Raw genomic sequence first — 24,759 nt, forward strand, 5'->3', positions numbered from 1 at the left:
CCTGTCTGTCCTACCAGTGGCAGTAAAACCCTGCTGATGCAGTCAACGAACACACAAAGTGAACACCAAAGGCTGCTGTTATTGCTGCTGGGTGTTCAGATTCTGTACAGTTTGCTACAGGCAAAGTGGCGTCTAAGACAAAAGTCCCTAAGACAAAACCAAAACAGGTTTCCTCTGGTACAAACAAATACGTATTATTTTTGAACAAACAAACCTCAGTGATTCTGCTCAAACAAGCCAACATGTAAACAGGGATATATGTGAATGAATGACAAGAGAAGGACTGGGGAAAACAAATCTGTTTTTAATATAGTGATTATTAAAGGGCATTACTCATAGGAAAACCAAATTATAGAAAGAATAAATGCTTCAAATCTATCCTATTTCAGACGAAAAACCAAATGCTTACATTACATCATACTGAATGTTTTCTTCCTCCCAGTTAAATTGATTTTCACAGTATTATATATCTAATTAGAGTATGGCCATTAAAATATTTCTCTCTGGAACCTCTTGGTACTGAGGAAAAGAAAACTGACCAGTCTAAAGAGAGGCGACAGATATGCTGTGACTCAGGTCTGGAGAGCAAGAGAATTTCTGGTCTGAAGAGGGTTGTCAAAATGCTCATTCCTGATGCTGAGTCACTGACTCAACAATCAAATACAGTTCTATTAGTTTAAATGTCAGGAGGGAAGGGATACAGCAGAAATACAGAGATCTCACACCAATTCTATCAAGAGCAGCTTCCCAGAGCTACTGTGCAATGTAAGCCAGGACATTTATGTGTCCTTACATTTCTCATTACACAGCAACTCCAGATTTTATGCTACATCCTGGTAGCATGTAATTTAGCCACAAATAGCAAGCCTTTGTGCAGATTCATTCTGCAAGGATGATACTAATGGCCTCAGCCCTTCAGAAGATCTCCCTGCAATTGGAGTGAAAATGGCAGCAGCTTCAATACTTCACTCTTGGAATGAACCATTTGCTTCTAGAAGACAGATTGATATGAAATACATTTAAAACACCAGAAACAAAGCAAAAAAGTTACAGTGCAAAATAAATGCTAAGAATTAAGTGAAAAACAAAAACACACAAAAACTCACTGGCAGATCCAAATAGAAGGGCCTTCTGCTGGAGGGGATGGAAGTCAACTGGGCACCAAGAGGGCAGAACTGACTCTCAGCACCTTCATGTCTGGCCTTCATGGAAGCCAGTATTCACAGTACGAAGCACAGTGTTCTGCTCGCAGAGAGGACAGCTAAAATTTACCCCTCAGTTTCTTCATGGCATTTCTCTTCAGGTCCAAGCCCCCAAGGCCAACAGACAGTGCAATAAACAAATGTTAATGTGGCTCATTCTTCTCAGTTAATTAATAGTTCTTCTCAGAAACCATTTAGTAAGTTATCTGGATGATGAATAGTGCTTTGAAAGGGTTTTGCAGTTACAAATAACACCATTCTGTCTTCCTGTTCCACAGCTGGTTTTATTAATAGAATCTTTTCATAGATGAGGGCTGATCTGCAAGAACATTTGCTAAAATAACATCTAGAAGGATATTGCATATGGGCTGTTCTGCATCCCTAACCCCTCAGAAGTACAGCTCAGTGCTGGGAAACCATGAGGATGCTGGCTGGAACTAAAGGACATGGACTGCTTTCAGGAATGAGAGCCTGACATCCTCGTGTGAGAAGTTGCTATTTTCCAACTTTCCATAAAACACAGGAGTTTGTAATGAGGAAAAATATACCTGCTCTATCTCCTATTGAACTTTATCAAGCCTAATGCGCTCTACTGATTCATTTTCACTTAATTGGCTCTAAGATGTTACTCATTATTAGTTGAGCTCCAGGCATTCATCCCATTTTGGAAAGGTAAATTGGCCCTAAACCCTGAGAATTACTCCTTTAATTAGGTTGGATTGATCAGAAAGGCTACAAAGATCACCCACATTAACTACAAATCAGTACATGTACCCTGCCTAGAGTCAGGGAGCGACAAATGACCTTGAAGGCCTCGTCCTGGAGCACCCACCAGAGTGAGACCAGGTACGGCAGGGCCACCCTTTGCACAGGCCATTGACTGCTGTGCAGTTCAGCTGAAATTCCTTATTGCAATGAACCGAACCTTCTCAAAGTGGAAGATGCCAGGAAGGAAAGGTGTTATATAGATTTCCAATACCAACCAAAGAGAATCAAGCTTGGAGCCAAAATTATGTCAGCGTGCTTCTCTGTGGAGTGCCTTGTTCATGGACTGTCATTACTTATCCAGCTTTGTAAACTGCTCATTGCAGGGCCTCCATTGGTATAAGCAACTGATCGTCACTTGCCTCCAGCTGTTGTATATTATGCACATTAGTAGGGTTCCTCCATGGAAATGTAGCATAATAGAAGCAGCTAGTTTTATTTTCCCCCATAAGAAAAAAAATAATCAGGATTTCTGCAGAAAGCAGCTTCTGCACATATAAGAATTAATAACAAAGCACCAAATGTTTCCATGCCAAATGACAGTAGGGCAGTATAAAGCTATTCATGAGCTGGAGCCTGGCTAACTTAATGCATATTCTGGGAGGGATTTTCAAAATTGCTTAAGAGCTCTTGTAAGAGTATTTGGTTTCCAATGATGCCTCTGCTTCAAAGTTACCCTATGTTAGCAGGCAGCTTTTAAGAAGAGCTGAATCACTTGCATTGGGGTGTGGAGGACACTGCCATTTGGATGGTGCCAAAGTGTACTTACAAAGTTTCTGTGACTTCATTCATTTCAAATTCCACTGGGGAATTAAAAGAATTCCTACAATACAGATACCCCTGTTTGCAAAAACTCATAAAGCAATCTTGGTTATATGCAAAACATCTGCACTCTGAATTCTGTTAAGGCTATAAATCTGTATTATGCTCCTCTGCACAACAGTATTTATCTTTGTTGTTTAGTGCACCTCTGCACTGGAGAATTCATTAGGAAAAAGACACAGTCATGCAGAGTAGCTACAAATTAGTGTTCTGCCTGAAGAGATGCTATTGATTTTCTATGGTGCTCCTGGATTTGCATGTTTGCCAGTTATTTTAACCATAATACTATAACGCATGACAAAGAGCATCCTCAGGAGGAGAGTTTCAGCCCAAAGCTGCACGTTGATAAAGTGGTAAGCCTTCAGAGAAAGCCAGAGAGAAAAAAAACATCCAAACCAATGGTTAGATGGCATAGGTTTACCATAGCACACAAGATGGGGGGGCCGGGGGGGGGGGGGGGGGGGGGGAAAGAAAGAAAAAGGTGAATTTCATAGCCTCCTGTCTTTAATCCTCATACAACAGTAATAGGGGCACCCTGTCTTTGGCCACTCATCTATAAAATCCTAAAACTGAGTTGGTTATAACTAGTCAGCAAGCAATTATTGCAGAAGAGTCCATTGATCACATATCATGATTAGCCAGATAATCTGCTTCATACTTCCATTAAAGAGTGCAATGGGCATGATTAATTGCTGCAGGGGGTAAAATTACAGCACAGCTAGTGGAGAACTTGCTTTCTAACACTGTGAATCCCATTAGCGTTAATGGAAATTTAACAGTCAAATCCCCCATGGATCACTTAGAAAAAAATTACCCCTTAAGGTTAAAGGGGGCTGCATTAATAGTATTCTAGGATGCTCTGATTTAAAAGTACTGTAAACCTCCAATGTCATGTAGAAATATGCATCCTACTGGGTTTTGCATATCCCTCGTTATTATACCTATCACATCACCCTTCACAAATGTAATTTCAAAACACAACTCAGCCTATTGAAATGTAAGGCACATTATGGGTAAATTTTCTAAAAGTTATTCAAGGAGATTTATCTCCTAAATTTCTATTAATATTAATGAGAATTGCCCAGCTATGTTGCCAGACACTACTCTGAAAATGAACCCCAGTAGCAGTTTATCAGGCTCCTCGATTCCTCATGCCCACATATAGCAGAACATACAATAAATATAAAGTCTGAAAATTAGGCTGGAAATCTAGGTGCCACATTGTCACAGTCAATGACATTTAACACTTCATCCTGTGCTGAGGATGAGACACAAATAGACCTTTATGAGTGACTTTCTGGAGTGCTGAGCATCAAGAGACAATACAAGAATGTCATTAGAACCTGGCTGAAGGATTCAGAGAAAAATATGAAGTTGCCACTCTAGAGTGCCTTGCTGACTCAGTCCCTGAGTGCCACTGATGACCTGAAGTTCCTGTTGTTGGGCAGCCACATTAAGAGTTAAACTGCTGAAGTGCAATGCCTACAGTCTGTAGGAACTAAGTTGGACACCCAAAAGAATCACCTTTTAAATCTTTGGTCCTTGTACACAGGGAGGGTAGTACACAAGAGGAGGCTCTGACTGCCTGCTACTCCTGACTGAAAGAAGGTTGGGTGCCAACTGGGATGAAATAAAAAAAAGGAACAGAAAAGGAATACACGTGAAGGAAAAGGAGAGCTGCAAATACTGAACTGCGAGTCTTGGACTGATGCCACTAATCACTTAGAATAAATTATTTAGCTATTTTCCAGTTTACAATTAAGTCACAATTTAAGCAACATTGCCACAAATTCATGCATTGCTCATAATTAAGTTTCTGGTCATGAATTGTAAACATGACCGTGACTAATAATTATACAGCTTGATATTGGCCAAAGTCATACAGAAGGCATTTTAGCTTAAGAATGTTGAATCTAATTTTAAATAAAATTTCAAGACATACTGAATGATCACTAGTTTTTAATTGATAGGTCAACAGATCTATTAAGAATGGACATCTGACAGCTGCTATGTGTGTCTATTAGAGAGCAGGCACCTGATCTCATAAAATATGTTTATTAGCTGATTCAACCAGACCCAGGTCTTTAGAGGAATTGGTTACTGATATTTTAATTAAAATCCACACAGGTTCATCACCTACCTTACAGGTATGCACGAATTGCTAATGTCTATATTGTATGGGAAGATAACATTTCAACCATCAAGTGTCTGTATAAGGGATAGGCAAGCTGGGAGAAAAACCTTAGTTCTCTTTCCTGGTCTGGCTGTCACAAGGCTGGGAAAGGAGAGCTGTTTATTTTGGACTGTAAGATGTCTGTGCAATGGCCCAGCCTCTTCCCAGAGCCACAGAACAGAAATCAGCAAAATGGCTTAGAAGACAAAAATTAAATGCGAGTGAAATTTAAATTTCCTGAGAAAGTGGCACATCAGTTGGAGCGGGGATCACTGGGGAGGAGCAGAGAAGTCAGAGCAGTGTAATACATGCAAATCACACAGCCACAATTTATCATGCGAATCCACTCTCACAGTATTATATTGCGTGGCACAAAATAAAGTCCCCCAGGGCTCATCTTCTGGCTTACTCGGAAGCTTTAAAGGTTTGCCATTTGAGAATTAATGTTTACAAGATCTGAAAACAACAGACATACCAAGAAGCATTTTTGTGGGCGTGCAAAAAATATCCTTAATAATCTGTGCAGCCTTTTTGACTGAGGATGCTCTGACCCTTATGAGAAATCCCCTGTCTGCTACATCTGGTGTGCATTTAAGAAGCTCCAGTTCTAGGAATCCTGTTGCTTTTTTCTTATCTATTTACTTTGACAGTTTCTTTGCCTCATTTCTAAATCTAGCGCTGTATTTTGAGGGCCAAGGAAGTATTATCTCCATCCCCCTCCCAGCCGCTTTGTAAACATTTCCCCTCTTCCCAGCCAGCAATCAGAAAAGCACACATGTTGAGGCTTGGAGCCACCTGCCTGCACTGGCTAATCTTGCAAGAGCTACTTCACATTCTCACAGTTCTTCTCATTAGGTAACTTGCTTTGGAGGGTTCAGCACTGTGGCTGATCTTTCTTCCTCCAGCATTCCATGCTACCCATTCTCATGGCTGCCCTTGGCGCCAACCACACGCACGGTGCACGATGCACACCATCCCTCTGCTGGAGTTCTTGGGACAGGAAACACCTTTTCTTTCCCAGACTTCTCTTTCTCAACCTCTGGCTAAATTATTGTATTTCTATATGAATAAAGGTATTTATCTGAAAGGAAAAATGCTTTTTTGTAATCCCTTCCTTCATATTCTACCACTTCGCATGGATTGAGTGTGTAAGAGTTTGTCACAGCACACAAACAGCATGACATATATAGGACAGATTTATAATAGTCCTGTTTGAATTACATATATGCTATTGATTATGCATATTAATGCAGTCATTCATGTCAACGTGATGATTGCATATTTACAACTAACAGAGCTGCAGCTACGCAAAGCATTGAGAAATGAAACTTGAAGCCCCCTTAAAGGCAGATCTGCTCATTTAGAAAATTGTTTGAAGTGAAAACAAAGACTCTCCTTTTAAATCTAATGCTATAAAATATCACACTTCCTTACATTCCTGCTTTTGAAGAAAAAAATATTTCTGTATTTGAAAGTGTGCATTTTGAATTAATCATGCTATGAAGTTCAGCATTTCTATGCAAACCCAAGGATTTCACAGAAGCCCTGAAGGGAGGGATGGCCCAGAACAAGCACTGCTCTGTGACCTCGACATGCATATCAACACATATACAGAGACATGCAGATGAGTTATCAAGATCTGGGGAGACATTGTGTGCATGGTGCTGCAAAAAGCAGCTTATTTAAGGGAATGAAAGTACACAGAAAAAAGTTATGTTTGTGACAAAAAGACTGACTTTCTGGTAGTCACATGCTCAGTTAGCAGTCAACGAAAGAGCAATTAAAAATAAAATAATGATTGATTTCTATACTATATATTGGAGGGAAATGAAGAAATCTCAATTATGTCATACAAGAAATCATGCAGAAGAAAGCATATACTATGAGTTACGTGAATTTCTCCAATTATCTGTGTTGATTTCACAACAAGATCTAACCTGCAAACAAATTACAGCTTGATAGTCCAAAATACACTGTCACCACATGTGAAGTGCTACTTCCAATGCCCTCTGCTCCAGTTCTATTTCGGTTAGAGACCTGCTTGCCCATGACCAGACATGAGAGCCAGAAGGCCTAGGATCAACACATCTCAGAGTCACCCTGGGTAGGTAGGGCAGCTGGGGGGCAAGGCAGCTGAAACCTCCTCTTAATGCATGGGGACCAAACGCCACCTAACAAAGCCAAGCAATACTTCAGCAGGAGATGCATTCCAGCTTGGCAAATACCTTCAAGTGAACAAAAGGCCTCTTTGTGCCCAAATGTTGTCCCTGAAGCACCCTATCAAAACTCACCTCGTATAATACATGCATCTGCAGAGGGTACTTTCCCCTCTATGCCTCCCACGTCCTTCTTTAACATTTACTGTTGGAGATCAGTAGTCTATACAATTTATCGCACCTGTCAAGGCTAATTTATTCATGCAATCTGGCAGTAATCAAAAAGACTGAGATCGATGTGCCAGCAAACCCTGACATTTATTCATACTTTAAAGTCTCATTTGACCTTGAACCGCAGCTAACTGGGGCTGAACTTGTCACAAGTCTCACTGGGCCCAGCAGATAGCAGTGAGTGCCCAGACAAGGAGCATGAAAGGTTGAAGGACTCAGGGGCGGGTGGGGAGAAGATGCACCAGAAACCTTGTGACCTGTCGATGCAATACGGTGAGGCCAGCTGGAAGCAGCAACAGAAAAACAGATCTCAAGAGTTGATTTGAGTGTGCCCTCTTACCCAGGAATGTGCTTAGGAATTCACCTAGTCCATCTCTCTTGCCTTCTCATCACTCAGTCAAGACCTGAACACACACAGCCATTAAGTACAGTTCCTCTAACACACATGTATTGCATCCTACAGAAATCATTTCAGGCTTGGAAATCAGAGCAATTGGTAGGGAAATATAATGAAGTCTATTTAAAATAGTTCCAGCCTCAGCTTTGTCATCAAATGACACTCAAATGTCCTACAAGGACATTTTTAGTCTCCTGGCTCAGTTTTTCCTCTGTCGGGTGGAGATACATGTATTTATCTGCTCTCCAGACCAGGCCAGGAATTATGGGCACAACACGCTTCGAATTTATTTAACTATTTTTCTGTTAATACAAAGACATTAACAAAAATGACACCCTACTAGACACACACAAAAAAAAATCTCTTCCGTTTCAAGTAAAAATACACAGCTACAGTTTTGCTAAAACACACAAATACCTTCTTATTACAGCCAAAAACACTTGAATTCTGCAATTCAGCAGATTTCACAGTCATATTTTGATACTTCCCTGAGTTCTCCTTGACTGCATTTTTCACACTGTAAGTTCTGTACACAGTATTAGTACTTTTTCTGTTGCATTTGCTTTTTCTAAGCCTAGAACAGAAACAGAAATGACAGAATCGCCATTCTGTGTTGGTTCTCCCTTTGTTTGAAATAGCTAACACCTTCGTGCTGTGTTGGAGGAAGTTACCAGTGAAGATACGTGCATTTGGGCACAGATGTGCCTAACATTGCCACGCAGTCTGATCTGATATTCAGTGAGGACAAACAATGACATATGGTGATACGAAGATAATCTTCCTTATGGAGCTAAAATAGTTGCAGTGCACAACCACTGACACTACATATGGAGCTGTGTAAGTTATAATAAAGTGCCAACAAAGCCTTTCAGTCACCCTGTTTCAGTACTTCTCCAATGGAGGATGCAAAATCAGAGAGTTTGATGATGTTTTACCGGAGACTTTCAATATCTTATTGGAATTCTTGTTCATTTCCTTCATTCTGTACTAAAACTCCTTAATTTTCGTAATGTTATTCATGCAGAAACAAAGCAGGTATTGATATTCAGCTCCACAATAACAATAAAATGTATGAAGCAAATGTGCAAATGGGTGCCATCAAGTTTCCCACTCCTGGCAGTCAATATGATCTGAAGATGTATTATTGCACACATCATATCCCAAAACATCGCCGTGATACATTCCACAAAGCTTTTAAAGGGTGTGGAACTGAAGGAAATGATAAACTTCAGTAGGATGAGTAATTTTATTGTTTTTTCCCCTTTGGACAGTTGATGACTGGAGCCAAGAAGTGGCCTCTGCCCAGTGCTGCCCAGGGTCTCAGAGCAGGACTGAAAACCTCCTGCAGAGCTGGTCATAAAGTCAACTAGCAAACGGGCTTCTCCGTGCTCTGAGAACAACAGATAGCCTTACACACTGCATTCCATTTCTATATTTTCCATGAAACATAATTATTTTTAATAGATTTATATGTTATGGACATTTTTAAGAGTTCTGAAAAAGATTCAAAATAGTTTATTCACAGAAAGCTTTTTCCAGGTGTGCTGGGCATGCAGCTAAGGGACGAGTCAGGAACCTCTGGATACACAGCAGCCCAAGTCAGGCTTTCAGTAACCATCATCAAAATTAAAGATCCTAGGGAACATTTGGAGCCCTGGATGAGTTTTGGTTTTCAATAGAAAACAGGTTGTATCAGGAAGTTTCTCACCAGCTGCAGCTCATCTCCAGGCTTTTGGTTCAGTCTCATCATTAGGCAGGGGAAAGCTATTTCAATCTCAGCACAATTAGCACACACAATTTCTCTGCATTTTTCCTCACTGCCATTCAGTTCACGCTTGATGCTGCAGCAGAACCCGTATTAGATGAAACCTGCAGGAAATGGCTGAGAAGAAAGCAGAGAGGACTAAGGAGGCATTCTCTTTTCTCAGTTCTTTAGCTGCTGATCTGTTTCTGAAATTTCCAGCTTCGTGCTTTTATAATGTTCTAGTACATGAAAGAGTTTGTAACATAAAATGTTACACTCGATGGAGCATGATGTGATACTGAAGCCAAATGGCCAGATGCTCTTTTCTGAGCTATTTCCAATGCTTCCACTTTAGAAAATGTTTTTAACAGTATTCACAAGCTCTAGTTCTGTAGTTTGCTGGCAATTTCATGCTAGAGCACCACTGCACTATGTTCTGATGAAAACATTGTTTTCCATTTGAGGTTACAGTTATTTTCAATTTAATAATAATAATTAAAAAAGGCACCATCTGGTTCAAAGACATAGCAGGCAGGTAGGGAGATGGATTCTCTCCCCAGAAAAAAAAAGGTGGTGAATTCCATTTTGAGTACAGTTATGAATATAGAAATTTCTGGTAAGGAAGACACAAAATGTTTGCTATGGGCCAAAGGCCATCTCTAATGGCTTGGCGGTGACTTGTGGTGGCTTCAGCCTCCCTGGGATTCAGCATCCTGGGATAAAATGTCTGCAAGAGCATCTCCATCTCCACTTACAACCAAGTCTGTCTCCTTTTCCAGACAGAATGCATTATTGCATTATACAAATGTCAAGCCTAATCTCATCCTGTTTGAATCAATGTAACTTCTCAGGAATTAAAAGATACTGAACATTTAGACGGGCAGAGGAGTTGGCTCCTCATATATGCACATCACCATAGAATAGATTTTTCCAATGCCTCCTTTAAAGAGGAAAAGGAGTTGCAAATTAATGTAATCCAGACACCGTGAATTCAATCCTTTCATGATTTCTTAGTGCTTGACTTTACAACCTTAACATTCTTTTACCTTTGGAAATGCCTATAAAAATGCTAAATTAAACTGGAGATGGAAAAGAGGGCACCTTTACTTACACGGCTTATCTGGGAGGTGAGACTGGGAGATTTATCACAGAGATCTCTGCAACCTGTGCAAAGGGGTAACTTCAACTAGCAGTAGATTACATCACTTAATAGGATTTTGCTCAGGCAATGCAGAGTTCTGTGCATAACTGGGCACAATCATTTTAATAGCATTTAACTTCATGCTGAAAATGCTGATTTATTGCAATCCACTGTGAATAGGCATGTGTAAGGACACTGTGAACTGCATTTTCAGAAGCTAGGAATTGTTAATAAAATACTTAAATGTTAGATGACATTTAAGTAATTAAATTTGAACCGGAATTTCTTTATACTAAAAATTGCAGCTCAGAAAAGGTCAAAATAAAAATGAAGCCTTTTTTATTAACTGAGATAAACATTTTGATTAACATGTATTTTTGTGCAATTTTCATTTCTACTCCATCACAGCATGTGGGAAAAATAGCATGAAATTCTGAAAAACTCTCTAAAATGGCATTCCTGCTTCTTAGCTCCAGGGCAAAGGGAGTCTGACCTCATGAATCACTGGGGTAAAAAGCATCATCCAGAATTCAGAATTAAAATTTGCCATACATAAATCTTGTGACATTTTTATTACAGCATACCAGCCCAGAATCTGTGTTTAAAACACTGACTGCTCAAAGGAATCTAAATCTCCTTAGCTGAAAGTAATAAAATCAGGTCAGGAATTCACTACTCAACAACCTGCCATTAGCATTTCTGCTCAGAGAAAATACAGTTCATCTGTTTTTAAGGAAAGCAAAGCTGGGTCAGATCACATAAATTTGGAAAGTATGATTTGCTTGTGCATGAAAGTGCATTAGGTAACAGGTTTTATTTCCTGGTAGAGAAATTCCAGTATAGCTGCATCAGGATGTTGAGCAGTACAAACTGTATTTCTGCATGGTCTGAGTTGGGGCTGCATTTCTTTGTACACAACAGGTCTGCCTTCAGCTAGGCTGCTTGAGCACTGCTAACCATGAAATCACAGCAGCAGAGAGAGCAAATAATCCGAACTTTTATTCTCTTTTCAGGCATTCTTCTCAATCCCAAGGTACTGTGTGTTCCCAAAGGCACGCTGCTACCAGTTGCCCAAACTGGCACAAGCCACGTGTGACACCTCTGCACAAGCTGTGGTCACAACTAACCTTAAGGATCCAGCTGAGCCCTGCTGGACTATCAGCTACAGAACTACGTTGTCACACTGGTACCTATGGATACCTCCAATGGATTTCTCTGGCCAGGACTTCTTAAACACGGGATTACTTAAAGATATCTCAACTGGACAAATCAACCTCAACTGGACAAGTCATTTTTGGTTTTATAACTATTTTTAAAATCTTTGAGATAGCACTGAGAAGAATTCCCCATAGAATCAGAATTTCTCAAGTTGGAAGGAACCCATAAGGATCATCAAGTCCAGCTCCTACTCCAGCACCAACACCAACTCCCTCCTGTTTCCCAGACTGGCTGCTGCTTTTTCTCAACCAACGCAGAACCTCCATACCCTGGCAGACATTGGCTTCATTGCAAAGCTGTCAGGAGAGCGTTGCAGCTCTGATTTAAGCAGAAAGATGAATATGAGTTCAATAAAGAATTGCAAAGCACTGGGTCCAATTTCCAATACATGTGGTAGCCCCAGACCATTTACACACTGCTTAGTCAACACAGAAAACTGCCTAGGTTAATTATCTAATTATTCCCATCTCCAGAATTTAGAAAAGGGAAAAGCCAGTAGTGGAATACCCAAGATCATCATTTTTTTTTAATAAACAATAGATTTCAGGGGGATTAGCTGGGTTATCAAACAGTACCCTCCCAAATCAGCTCATTAGTTGCACTGCCTTTCCCTAGTTCACATTATGAAAACTATTTAAAGGAAGGTTCATTAGATGCAGTGTAATCTAATTCAGACACTTTGAGCCTAATCCCTTTTCCTTTAGTAATAACATGGTGATAATATGCAAAGAAGTTTAAAGGATTACTGTTCCAGCTTTTTAAAAGAGGGCCTGTTTTCAGCTGAACACATTCCACCACCATTATTTCTTGCTCTTTACTCATCCATATACACTTTCCTTTTCTGTCTTTCGTTGCTCCACACAGAGTCACACTGGGCAGCAACATCCCTCGTGCACTGTGGACAGGCTGATGACTGCCTGCCTCTGCTCCCTGCTCAGCTTGCAGCCTCCAGTACTGCACCATGTTGGCAGTTTCCCCTGCACACAGGGAGACACAGCAGGATCCCAGTCACACTCACAAGGAACAAGGCCCTGGTTTGCAGCTGGCCACGTTCTGTGGCAGCTCCTGTGTGGATCAGCCTTGGGAAGGAGTTTTGCAACTTACTTTGAGATTCTGCAGTTAAAAAAAATCTTTCTAAATTCACAGTGATTTCATAAATATCCTTCAGAGAAGAGAGGAGGTCTCTGTGCATTTTCATGCTGCTGGTTTCTGACACCTCAGAGAGAACAAAGGAGGGGATCAGTGCAGGACTTGTGGGTCACCAGGTGCACACCTCACATTACTCACTGTGCTAGGTTCAGGCTGAGAATGTAGATAAATGTCCATGTTATGGACAAGCTCATTTTAGACTAAACTTGCTCATACTCCTGTGCTTTCACAGAGCTCTTCTCAAACACATATGAGTAGGGTTCATTATTTCTTATACAGAAAGAAAGAAAGAAGCCAACCAAAAACACACACACACAGACAAAAACACAACCAAAAAGTGCCAAAGTACAAAGACTGAGAACTTGTTTCTAGATCCTCTGTGTTTACAACTTTAACATGTTCCCTTCCCCTGAAAATCCGTCCTCATAGACTCAAATCCTTGGCTTTTCAAGCAAGTGCCATTTCATAATCCTATTAAAACCTTTGCCTCTGTTTACCAGGAGCCCTAATCGTACCCAGCAAGTTCTTCTCATCTAAGGAAGAGCGACAGCTTTCAGATTTCTTAGAAGACTTATTCATCAGCCACACCAGAGTTTTGCCAGAGCGTTCAATCTATTCTGGAAGCAGCCATGTGGAAAAAGTTTCAAACAGCTGAAAGCCCTGCACAATGATAAAGGAAAGCTCACACAATCCTGGTAATAGCCTGACCCTCTTAAGGAAAATTGGATGATTTGTGGTAGCAGTTTTTCTGTCCCCTGTGTGAATTCTGAACCTTAAAGTGTAAGCAGTGTAGCTGCACGGTGCCATTAAAAACTCTATCCCTCGTGTGATGCTGGAATAACAAACACACACCCATGTGTGGAAACAAGTGCTGGCGATGATGACCTTCTCCCCCAGCCCACTGGTGTGAAAGAGTTTGTAATCATTTCAGAAAAAAAGAGCTGGATAAAGGATGGACTAATTTGATGGTCAGTGTTTCAGTGTGAGCAGAATATATGCTTTAATGAGCACATTACACACGCTAGGGACGTGTTACTGTGAAATAGGGAATAAAGAGTAAGGGGAAAATAATTAAACAGCAAGCTTTATAATGAGGAAACTGTGTTCATGCAACATTAAGTAGACTAATTTTCAAGTGCTAAGCAATGGCAGGTTCCTTGGACTTTAGAAGGACTTGCTGGAAAGGAGCACCTTGAAAACAAGGGCAAAGGATCACAGCTATCAAACCTCTTATAGGCTCAGAAGCCTGATGCTGTGCAGAAGCCATCTGTCCATGCTCTGCACTGTAGTAAGAACCAGGCAAAATTCATCCCTCCATCCTGCAGTACCTTTTCAGCATCTGTGAAGTGTCATTTTATGTAAGAACATCTTCCCAAATCCCTCCCACCCAGAGCTCAGCCAGATATTAACTAGTGCAGACAGCCAGGTGCTCAGTTCTGATTCCATAGCAGTCCTTGTGCACCGGGCTGAAAGGGGTGGAGGCAGTTGGGAAGATGGATGCACACAGAAGTATACTGATTTCTGTACATTCTTCTGAGATTGCTGATGTTTGCCAACGTTGCCTTCCTCAAGATGTGTACTCTGTGACTTCTCCAACATTATTCTCACAGCCTTTGAGGCCAGCAGGATTGGATACCTATACCCTGTAATACTTACTCTATAAAGAAGACCATTAACTTTTTAAAATGCCACTGCCTTCATTATGAGCAGTACATAGCACACTACAGCTGATTTCTTTCAGCCTGGCCTCAGTTTTCTGTTACCACTGCATCTGCTAAGACAACATACGTATATCATCATCTGCACAATGAGCACACACAGACTTAGCACAGCTCTTATCACAAACCCAGCTACTGGGAAAGGCGGCGAATCTGTCTCACTGAGTTCAGACACTGACAAAACGAACCAATGGACCATATTTCTGACTGTTATCAGTCGTTGCAATGCCAGTAAGGCCAGGAACATCCATTTACTGGGAATGTCAGTTCTAGATAGCACTGCAGTAACAATTACTTCAGCATAATAGCCTATCAGTCAGGCAGCAATTCTGTTGGGCCACGGACTCCCATTTTTCTTTGCAAATAAACATTGCACAAAGTGTCTTCTTCCTTACTCACCCTCATGCCTAATTCAATGTTTTCTCCTCCATAGACCTCCATGCCAGGGTCAAGCAAGCCAATCTCACCAAAATACTCTCGGTCTACTACAAATGAGCATCCAATCATGGCTGGTGTCCTGCACAGAGAGATTAAAGAAAAAAATGAAGTCATTTTTTAGCTACTACAGAAACCATTTCACAATAAATTTACACACGCAAAACATTGCTTAGTCCTGAAGTCAATAAAGTTTATCTGCTAGCATGTACTTCCATCCTCCAATGGACAGTGACTTGTGGAATCAGAGCCATGCAAAAAACAAGCACACTGCCAGTCACACTTGGGCCAATTGTCCATGAGACACACGTGGGATGTGAGGTTAAGTACTCTCTTCAAGTAAGTGAAACATTGGCCTATTTCTCCTTTGGTTTATAGACACAACGCACTGAAGCTGAAGTGCTGCTCAAGATAGTGGTGAACAAGAACTAGAGAACGATTCATTTGAAGATTAATGCACAATAAAACATAAACTTTCTCAGAAATGAGGACTCCCTTTATTCACATATTAAAATTAAGGCTGTGACGAGAGCCACGGATCAATCACTATGAAGTTTGGTTCTCTTGGAATCAACTCTAACAGAGGAATTTCAGCCTTAGGGAAGTCATCTTCCTGCACCCATTTGTTCCAAAAGGTCAAAGGAAACTGAGGCTGAGTGCCACAAACTGGAACATCCATCTTCTCTTAATGTATATGCTTACATACCAGGATTTTTGTGAGAGATGAAACTTACAGATACAAATTAATTCCTAAAACGTGTATTCTTGTTTATAGTTCCTAGTAGTCATGTCTAAAGACAGACTTGCCTAAACAAAAGCTGAGATCCTCCATCATTGAAAAATCACTTTTAGGCATCCAAGGAATAATTAGGTCTAGAAACTGAAATAAAAGAACTGCATGACCAAAGAAAGAAAACTCAACAGCTCTGAAACTAAACAAGCTTTTGAGGGTTTAGGTATCTCTTTAGCTTTAACCATGACAAAAAGGGAAGGGAATGGGGAGAAAAGCACTAGCCACTATCTTCATTTGCCTTTCTATGCACATAAAGCTAAGAACAGACATCACTGGGTGAGTGCTAGAGCACCACTGCTTTGCAAAATGGAGCTACTAGTTTGGGATTTGGGATCCATTTCCTTTCTAACTCCCTAAAAAAATCCTGCAGAGGCAGCTCCCTAAAGCAGTAGGATGCTCCCCTGAAGATGTTCTCCCTCAATTTCTAATGAGGAGCAGAACATGTAGGCTTTGCAGGCTGCTCTCAGGTGCCGCAATCTCTCTCCCTGTGAGATGGATTTTTGCAGTTTCCAGCTCTGTCCATTAAAATACCAACCTGTTAATTGAATGGGGGTGGGAAATATATTTTGGATGCAACTACATAATCATCACTCACAGACAAAGTGAGGACTACCTTTGCAACTCCCTCCCTCTCTTCTATGTTTTATTTTTTCTCATTCAATATATGCAAATGCAAACAGACTCCACAAGCCCTCATGGCATATTCTGAAAAAAAATGTTTTCAGGAATGAGCAACAATGGCTGTGCAATGGCAGAAGAAATGACATCCTGCTCATCAGAGACACCAGTTAAAAAATTTCCACTGTAATGTATCTCCACTTGAATTTGGCTTCCTATAGCCACTGCACATCTGCACATCTGCTCGGCTGCAACCCTGGAAGCTGAACAGGACAGTGATCAGTGCAGGGATGGCTGGAAATGATAAGCCTGAGGCTTTGCCCCAGCCACATCTTGATGCAATGGAAGAAACTGCCCAGGAAGCACAATGCTGAGCTTTCTGAACAGTGCATGCCAAGACTTCTATCAGGTTCAAACAGAGTTTCGGACATTTAGTTCTCATCAAGCCCAGGCCCTTAACTTTCCTGTGTTTTGACTGATCCAACTGTAAACTAAGTGTAATGCAATTGCACAGCCCAGTGAGCTGGTAACGGTGCTGGGACTCAGGAGACCTCAACTCTGCTCTCATCTCTGTCATTCATTTGATCTTCAGTGGATCACCTTCCCCTGCCCCTGTTTCTCTATCTGCAAAGCACAGATAATACTGGGTAAAAGTTTCAGGTCTGCCTTAGCAGCCTAAAAGCCTAACATTCATTTATAAACGCACTTTGAGCTTTATTTTATACTGGACTGCAGCATAACTGCCATATTGCAAACACCTTTAACAAAACTGCCCCTCATAAACCATGAGACCTTTGCCTGGCTGTAAGCACCAGGTTCCTCTCACACCTAACAAACCCCAGTATACCTACTGCTTTCAATACAGTGCATCAGGCACTCTCCTGGAAAGTCAGCACTAGATATATGAGCAAAACCGTGTTAGCACATCCTAAGCACCACTCACCACCCAAGGGTTGACAAACAAGAAGGTGCCTGCCCTCTGCACGTCGTGGCTGCAAAGTAGAATAAACTTGCATTGCAGACGTTTCCTATAAAAGGATCTTCTTCCTTAAGATAAAGACTTCATAGTAAAATAGGACATTTTTAGAAGGAAAGTGTCAGAACAGAACAGCAATTGGATGTGTATTACTGATTAGCAACACCTCAAAAGGTGTTGAGAGAATTAATTAATTGATTGGTGGAATATTCTTTCACAGAACTGAAGATCAGCTTCAATTTTAATCAACAGCAGGAGTAAAAAGTTAACAAAGGAAACATACTAAAATGGCTTTTGCAGCTAAAATCTTAAAATACAACATAGAATAGCATGATTTTGCACTGCTGAAAGACACAGCATGCTGCTACCAGATCAGGGGCACCTATGTGGTCACGAGCAGTGCTGCTGTGGGATGGCTACCAGAGTCAGGGTGCACTGGCCAGAAATTCAGGTTCCTAAGCAGCACCTCAACCCTGACCTGGCAGATAGGTTAGGGAGCCTGCATAAGCATTTAGTTTTTCTTACAAATCATGCCTTCTGCAATAGAAGAGTCACACCAGGCCATAGGAACAGAACTCGAGGATAGATCTGCTGTTCAGGAGCTGCAGGAAAAAAACTGTCAAGCATAATGAAGGGAAGCTATGCTAATTCCTTTGGAGAGAAACAGCAATGGGAAATAAAGCGACCCAGAAAGCTTGGCTAGGAATGGCAGGGCAGTAAGGATGCAGAATAACATTCTGGAGCCCTGCAGGAGTAGAGTTTATGGAACAGGCAGGATGCCTAAAGGTGGCTGCATCACCATCAGTGTGGTGGACCAGCACAAGGTCTGACTGCATGTGAGAAGGGCACGCAGGCTCCAGCCAAAGCAGGCAGCCTGTGGGCATGTCAGGTGCTCGTTTGCATCCATGTGTGAGACACACGTGCTCTCTGGAATGGCTGACTCAGTGCACACACACACTCACTGCATGCAGTACCAAGCTATGGCATATTAGAGCAGTAAGTGAGAACATATGCAACAATGAAATGCACCACTGCTGCAGAAGGAAGATAAAGCTGAAAGCTGTGCAGTGCTTGGTTGAGGGAGGCTGATTAATGACTCCAGTGTTGGTGGCTGCTGATCATGAAATCAAACAGAGCAGTCCATCAAAATCACGGCAGATGAGGGAAGAGGAGCCAGACAGAGCTCTGAAGAGAAGGCACCTTCCTAGCTGTTCCAAAATGCAGCATTATCTTTTGTATGCAGAAAAAAATCCAGCTTGTTTCAGTGCATAGCCAAATTCGTTAGAAACCCTCTGAAAAAGTATCCTTTGTTACACAGTTTGTTGCCAGATGATAAGGACATTTTTGGGCAGTGTTCTCAGGAACACAAATGGAAAATGACGTGATGGACACAGCGTGTCAAAATAACCATCCTCATTTAAATCTTCACGTTAGAGGCTCTTCACATCTTAAATGTCAAACATGCAAAATGAATTGCCTGCAGAAGCCGAATTGGGAAACATCAATTGCTCCAAAATTTCAGACTATTAGCACAGGGGAAGAAAAGGAACTGACTTTGAACTGTGGCAGAAATCTTTACAAAATCTCACACTTTATTCTTGCTACTCCTTTACTGCTGCTTGCACTTCAAGGCTACATCCCCTTTGTCATTTGGACTGCAGCAGCCAGGCTCTGATCCTTGCTGATACCAGGACAGAGAGATTCCACTGAAAACCTTTGGTCCCTTGGGAGATCCAGGAGTAAGTATTCAGCTATGCCAAACACAAAACCAATCACAATGTTACTAATTATTGGTCTTTTCTTTTATAGAGCACACAGTCTCCAAACAAACCCCCTGTTTGAAAAGACAGTGTAAAAGGAAGCCTTGAGAGGGAGGGTGTCAACAGGGGCTGAATGAATGTGCAATTTTTCTGTTCTTGAACAACCTTATGAAAGCATTGAAAAGATGTGTGGATCTAAACACAATCACTGTGGAACAGTTTGTGTGCCCTGAAAACTGGATACAGTTGCAGTTCACCATGTGGGATGCTGGTTAGAAAACTAGGCCTGTATCAGCCTGTATCAGACTTGAGGAGATTCTGAAAGCCTGCTCACTTTTCTGATTTCCCCTTGCTTTTAGAAACACACCTTACATTTTTACAGTTACTAAGTTCATATCAAGCGTGCCTTCAAATTTCAGTTCTTAGTGCAGACTTCATGATCCTTTTCATCAATTCACATGTTCCCTCTTCTCATCACCATAATTACACCGGCATCTCATTTAAAAGCCACAGAATTGCATTGTGTGTCTATAGGCCAGCATAACACAACAGCCCAGCCAAATGCTTTAGCAAATCCATCCATCAGAAATCAGTGCAGCGTGACTATCAGGCAGAAGCCCCGCTCTCTTAGATCACTGCTTTGAAAGCACGTGTTCCCAGGGAGCCACGTAAGTGTTCACGGTTCAACATTGATGTCTCTGCATTTTAGAGCATGTAATTCATAATTTGCAGAGAGGTGCTTCTGTATCCAGAACATCTCAGTGCTGCTGGGAAGCGTCTGCAAGAGCCGGGCGCTCTCCTGCTCATGCTGCTTGCCTCATCTCCCTCAGTGCAGTTTATGCACTGTTGAACTGCAGGGTTTCTGCTCAGAATAAAATCACAGCTCTTGAGAGCCAGCTGCTTACGTGCATCAGATTTCAACACTACTCAGTGTCTCGAGTTCGTGAACCTTATTCAGTTCTGTATCTGTCCAACTCAGCACCACTGCAACTCTGGCAAGTACTTGAACACACACCCGAGGAAAGCCCATGGTAATGGAGGCAACATTGCTGAATGAAAACTAACTCTTCTCCCAGCAACACAGGGATGAAATCTCCTAATTTCTATTGGAAAGATCGATAGCTGAATCCAGAAATACTTTGCAGAATTCTATACTTCAGTGAGTGCACTAACTACCCCTGCTACAAAACTTGTCCAAGGAACTTGCTGAGGTTTATATAACTTTAATCTCTTAGCTCGGTCTTATCTGATATTTGATGATGTTTCTCCAAAATAGAAGAGACTCAAATATGAGAACAACCGATGTGAAAATTAATATAGTGATTCCATATATAAACTGGAAGTAATGAAGTGTGCAAAATCTTTTGGGAATAAAAGACTGAAACCCTGATTTCAAGAGTGAAAGCTTTGGCTGATTAATTTTCCTTCTTCAATATCTATTTCTCAGAGCTGAGTGAAATAGATAGACAATGCCTGCGCTTTTAAAACAATGATGGGAGGACAGGGCACGTTATCCAAGAACAGTGATTTTCTAAGTAATTACTTTCCTGCTTATTGAGGTTTCAAGCTGAGCGAAGGGTCAGTGCTGAAGGACTGTGCTGTGCTGTGATAAGGAAGGTCAGTGTTGCTGTGTATCTGTTTCGCAGTCACAGGGCAGGAGAATGAACCTAACAGCAACTTGCAACACTTGCTCAAATATGGATTGAAATATTCGTTGTATGAGGGTGAGACCCTGTGTGATGGTCCCAGCCAACCAATCATTTAGAAATGTGAACAGCCCACCTTGTGTCCTCACACTTCTAAAAGACCAGCAAGGGTCTTTCCAGTTGGCTGTGTTGTTTGAGGTTGCTTGGATGGACTGGGAACAGGCATCTCAGAATCTGACAGCTCAGGCTCTATGCTGAAGGGACGTACACCATCTTTTCTGCCAAAGCCTGCACTGACACCATACAATAGAGTTTTAGCTCACTTTAGGGTGGAGCTGATAAACATCAGGATGAAGATGCCTCTAAGAAGGTAGTTTGTATCCTTCCTAGGAAAGTTCAAAAACAAGGCAGAGAACCCTAGAGTAAAATCTTTTTTATCATTTATTTCAGCAGTTGCTAAAAAAAGTACCCTTCACTCAGCATGGCACTTTTCAGAGGAGCAATGAGACAACAATCTGCACCAGAGAAGAAAGTTCGGATGTGAATTTTAAAAGAAAAGGAAAGAAAGACTCATTCTCCTCAGTTCTCATTTTCTCACTGTAACTTTAAAAACTCTCAAATTGACTATGACAATTCCTGGATCAGTATTTCCTTAGAAAATTTCATTTCTGTAAGGAAAAATGTTACCTTACAAAGAAAATAAAGTGATGCTCTGCTTATATGGTCTGGTTTCATTTTAAAATTCATCCAGTGGGAAAATCCATAACATGCACAAAGTTCTCCAAAAAAAGAGCAGCTCTCCAATGAGACCAGGAGGTTAACACATCTCCTACTAGTGCTGCCAGGAAGCTCTGGTTTGGGCTGATGTCCAAGAATGCTGCCTACAGACCCAAAGTGACAACAGCCTCCTTGCAATCGCACACAAAATACCTTCATTTTTCATACATACAATGTTTATCTGACTCACTACTCATGACAGGGTCCATCTGGAAAATAAAACACAGGTGAAAAAGATCTTTCTATCCTAGCAAGGGCCACAAAGTGAACTTGAATCACATTTTTACAACTAGAGCCAGCACTCTGTGGTGCAGCTCTGAAATGTCACACATGCATTCAGACCCATCTTTGCAGACCCATCCATGTTCCTCAGTTTCATTAAACTGCCCCGGCACAAAGTCTGCAGCCTTGCTTAACTTCAATTGCCCCTTGGCAGATAGAGATGTTGTAGCACAAAGTGACAGCATGTAGGTTCACCTGATGGGTGCTGACTCGTCCCCTTTATCGAGCCAGTCCTGTGGAGGGATGATGTACATGCACCAGAGGCCCCAGTTGTAGCCATGGGCTGCATTGGCGTATTGCTGCACTTCAAAGGTGTTGTACTTGATGTTGTCAATTGCTGGCAAGATGATCCTCTTTCTGTCTTCTTTGATACGGGTAAGTGCAGGTTCCACCCTGAGAATAGTGAAAACAGCAGAACATTTTGCAACCATCCAGTTATCCCGGGCCCCTCTTTGCAGTCTGATAAAACAACATTCTCTAATCCTGAGAGCGAGATGGCAGACCATAACAAGCATGGCAAGATCAAATGCATGTCACCATCTTAGAGCAAAGGGGCTGAGGTTTGGCATGGCAATACTCACATAGCAGACTCACACAAATCATTGCCCCTATGGAATTGTACCACTTTGTGTTTAATAACACAAGATTTACCAAAGACTTATTCTTATGCTTTGGGAATGTCATTTCAATTTGTAATGGGCAAGTGTTGAGAGTCACCACGACCAGAGTTAAGTATTAACAGTCCCCTAATGTCTACAGCACCAGATTGCCTCCTGCTGATGAGGTATGAAGAACAAAATGCAGAACAGAGAACGAATCTGAGGGTTACTCAAAGATTTAAATCTTGTTTTTGAAGGACTGACTCCATAGGACCTTGTTTGAATGACAAACAAGGCTGCACTGTGTCTTCTAAAATCTCTGATGATGAGAAGGTTTCAATAGCCAGATGGTGCAAAGCAGCAACCTGCAGGAAATGTGCCATCATTTCAAAAGGCTTTAAAACATCAGTGTGCTTTCAACAGAAGCTGTATCCCAAAGTCTTTCAGGAACCACTCGCTTCTGGCCAAGGTAGTCTGAAATTGCTAAGAAGTTTGAGAGGAACTGATCCTAAAGGTAACAGACATATATAAGGGTGGAAAGCACTTCTCAAAGCAGCGTTAGAAACAGCCATCACTTCATTCTTTTGTAACTGTTTCCCCTTGAAACAAACTTTGAAGATTTTGCAGAGCTCTCACGTGTACCTTCTCTGAGGGAAAGGGGGTTTGCTGGGATTCACAGAGGCAGTAGGAGCTGAGCACTGATCTTTTCCCTTTCTTGTAGCTTAAAAGGCAATCATTCCTTCGTGCTTTCAAGTTGGTTGTTTTATGTTCTGTTATCTTCTACTTTATTTGTTACCATGTACTTTCTTGTGTATGCTAAATGAAAGGGACAAGTTATGAAATTAACTCAACCTCCATTTCCCTTCTGCATTGCCTCAGTCTGAACTATCAAAATTTTCTGATCCCATCAGTAAGAAGGTAGCATTTCCTCTGTACTCAGGTATGGCCAAAATATTCCTCTTTTGTATACACTGACTGCTTATGCGACATCACACTCTTGTTTTACCCCACCCCAGGGGTGCAGTGCATTATTCATTATGCCAATCTGGAAAGTCCTGAGGCCACACACATGCACCCCCATACAGAGCCAATATGACCTGCCAAATCAGGCTAAGCAGCTTTGACTATTAATAAGAGATTATAGTTATGAGATTAACTGCTTTAAAACCCAGTGTGTGTCCACCAGAGAAACTCTTGTAACTCCAATAAAGAAGGAAAGAATACAAAAAAAAGATGAATCTAGCTTGTTCTTTCCATAAGAGGAAGACATTTCCTAGAGGCAGGCATCAACCAGACACACTTCTCCCATCACTGACTGTGTGCCACCATGCTTGGCTGTGGAAACCCTCACTCATAATATCAACAGGAGGCTCTCTCACTCCTTTCTAGCCTCTGGAATAAAGGCTTTCAATATATTAAACATCATCATCAGTGACAGGCCACTGACAAACTGGCAGAGGTAGCCTCCTCTTCGCAGTTGTGGGGAAAAAAAAGTTGGAGCAGGCCACTTGTTACAAAACTGACTGGCTCTCCTGCAAACTGACCAACACTGCAGCAGCCTCTGGGCATTGCCCTGGACCCACTTCTGAAGCTCTTGGACACTGCTTTAGCAGATTTAGTGTGGAAGAGATATCACAGGGTAGAGGGATTACACACTCCACAGAGCAGTCATAGATGGGATGGGAAAATCCAGTTCAGAGTTCTCTGTTACTTGGCAAAACTCAAAACGGAGTGACTTCTCAGCTAACATTGCACACCTGTGAGATTTTTTAGCTTGTCTTGCCCAGTCAGGGATGGCAGAAATAGTCAGGGGTATTCAAACACCAAGCCTTAGAGCATCTCAAAGGGACCTACAGGAACATTCAAATCCCAGCTTCCGTCAATGCATTCTGTGCCACCAACACTGCTTGTGCTGATTTTCTATCTGCCATGATCTCTAGGCAATAGCCAGTCTGTCTAATGAAGTACTACTGCAAGCTACAACAGGAAGGGGTAATAGATTGTGTTTACATTGCTTATCTTAGGTAATTCATGAAACACAAGCCTCTTAGTTGCTGCTCACTGCCACAGAAGTCCAGCCCTGGAACAGCTCTGCTGTACTCAGCAGACTTGCATGATAGCTTTGTGTCTGTAGGCTGAGCTGCACTGTCATCAAAT

General features: G+C 41.6%; 1 protein-coding gene across 10 annotated transcripts in view; it reads right to left on the reverse strand.

Annotated features, from left to right (window-relative positions):
• Positions 1-24,759, reverse strand: part of GALNT9 (polypeptide N-acetylgalactosaminyltransferase 9) — a 189,019-nt gene that overhangs the window by 41,375 nt on the left and 122,885 nt on the right. For 9 of the 10 annotated variants that reach the window (XM_048964555.1, XM_048964547.1, XM_048964552.1 and 6 more), the window contains 2 exons: positions 22,199-22,396; positions 15,116-15,233 (listed from right to left, as the gene is read on the reverse strand). In XM_048964555.1, the coding sequence (XP_048820512.1) occupies positions 15,116-15,233; positions 22,199-22,396 (316 nt within the window). Of the gene's footprint in view, positions 1-9,454; positions 9,604-15,115; positions 15,234-22,198; positions 22,397-24,759 lie in introns of those variants that run through there. The other variant, XM_048964556.1, reaches the window with a different exon arrangement.

The sequence above is a fragment of the Lagopus muta genome, chromosome 17, assembly GCF_023343835.1.
Source record: "Lagopus muta isolate bLagMut1 chromosome 17, bLagMut1 primary, whole genome shotgun sequence".
In the NCBI taxonomy this organism is placed as follows: Eukaryota; Metazoa; Chordata; class Aves; order Galliformes; family Phasianidae; genus Lagopus; species Lagopus muta.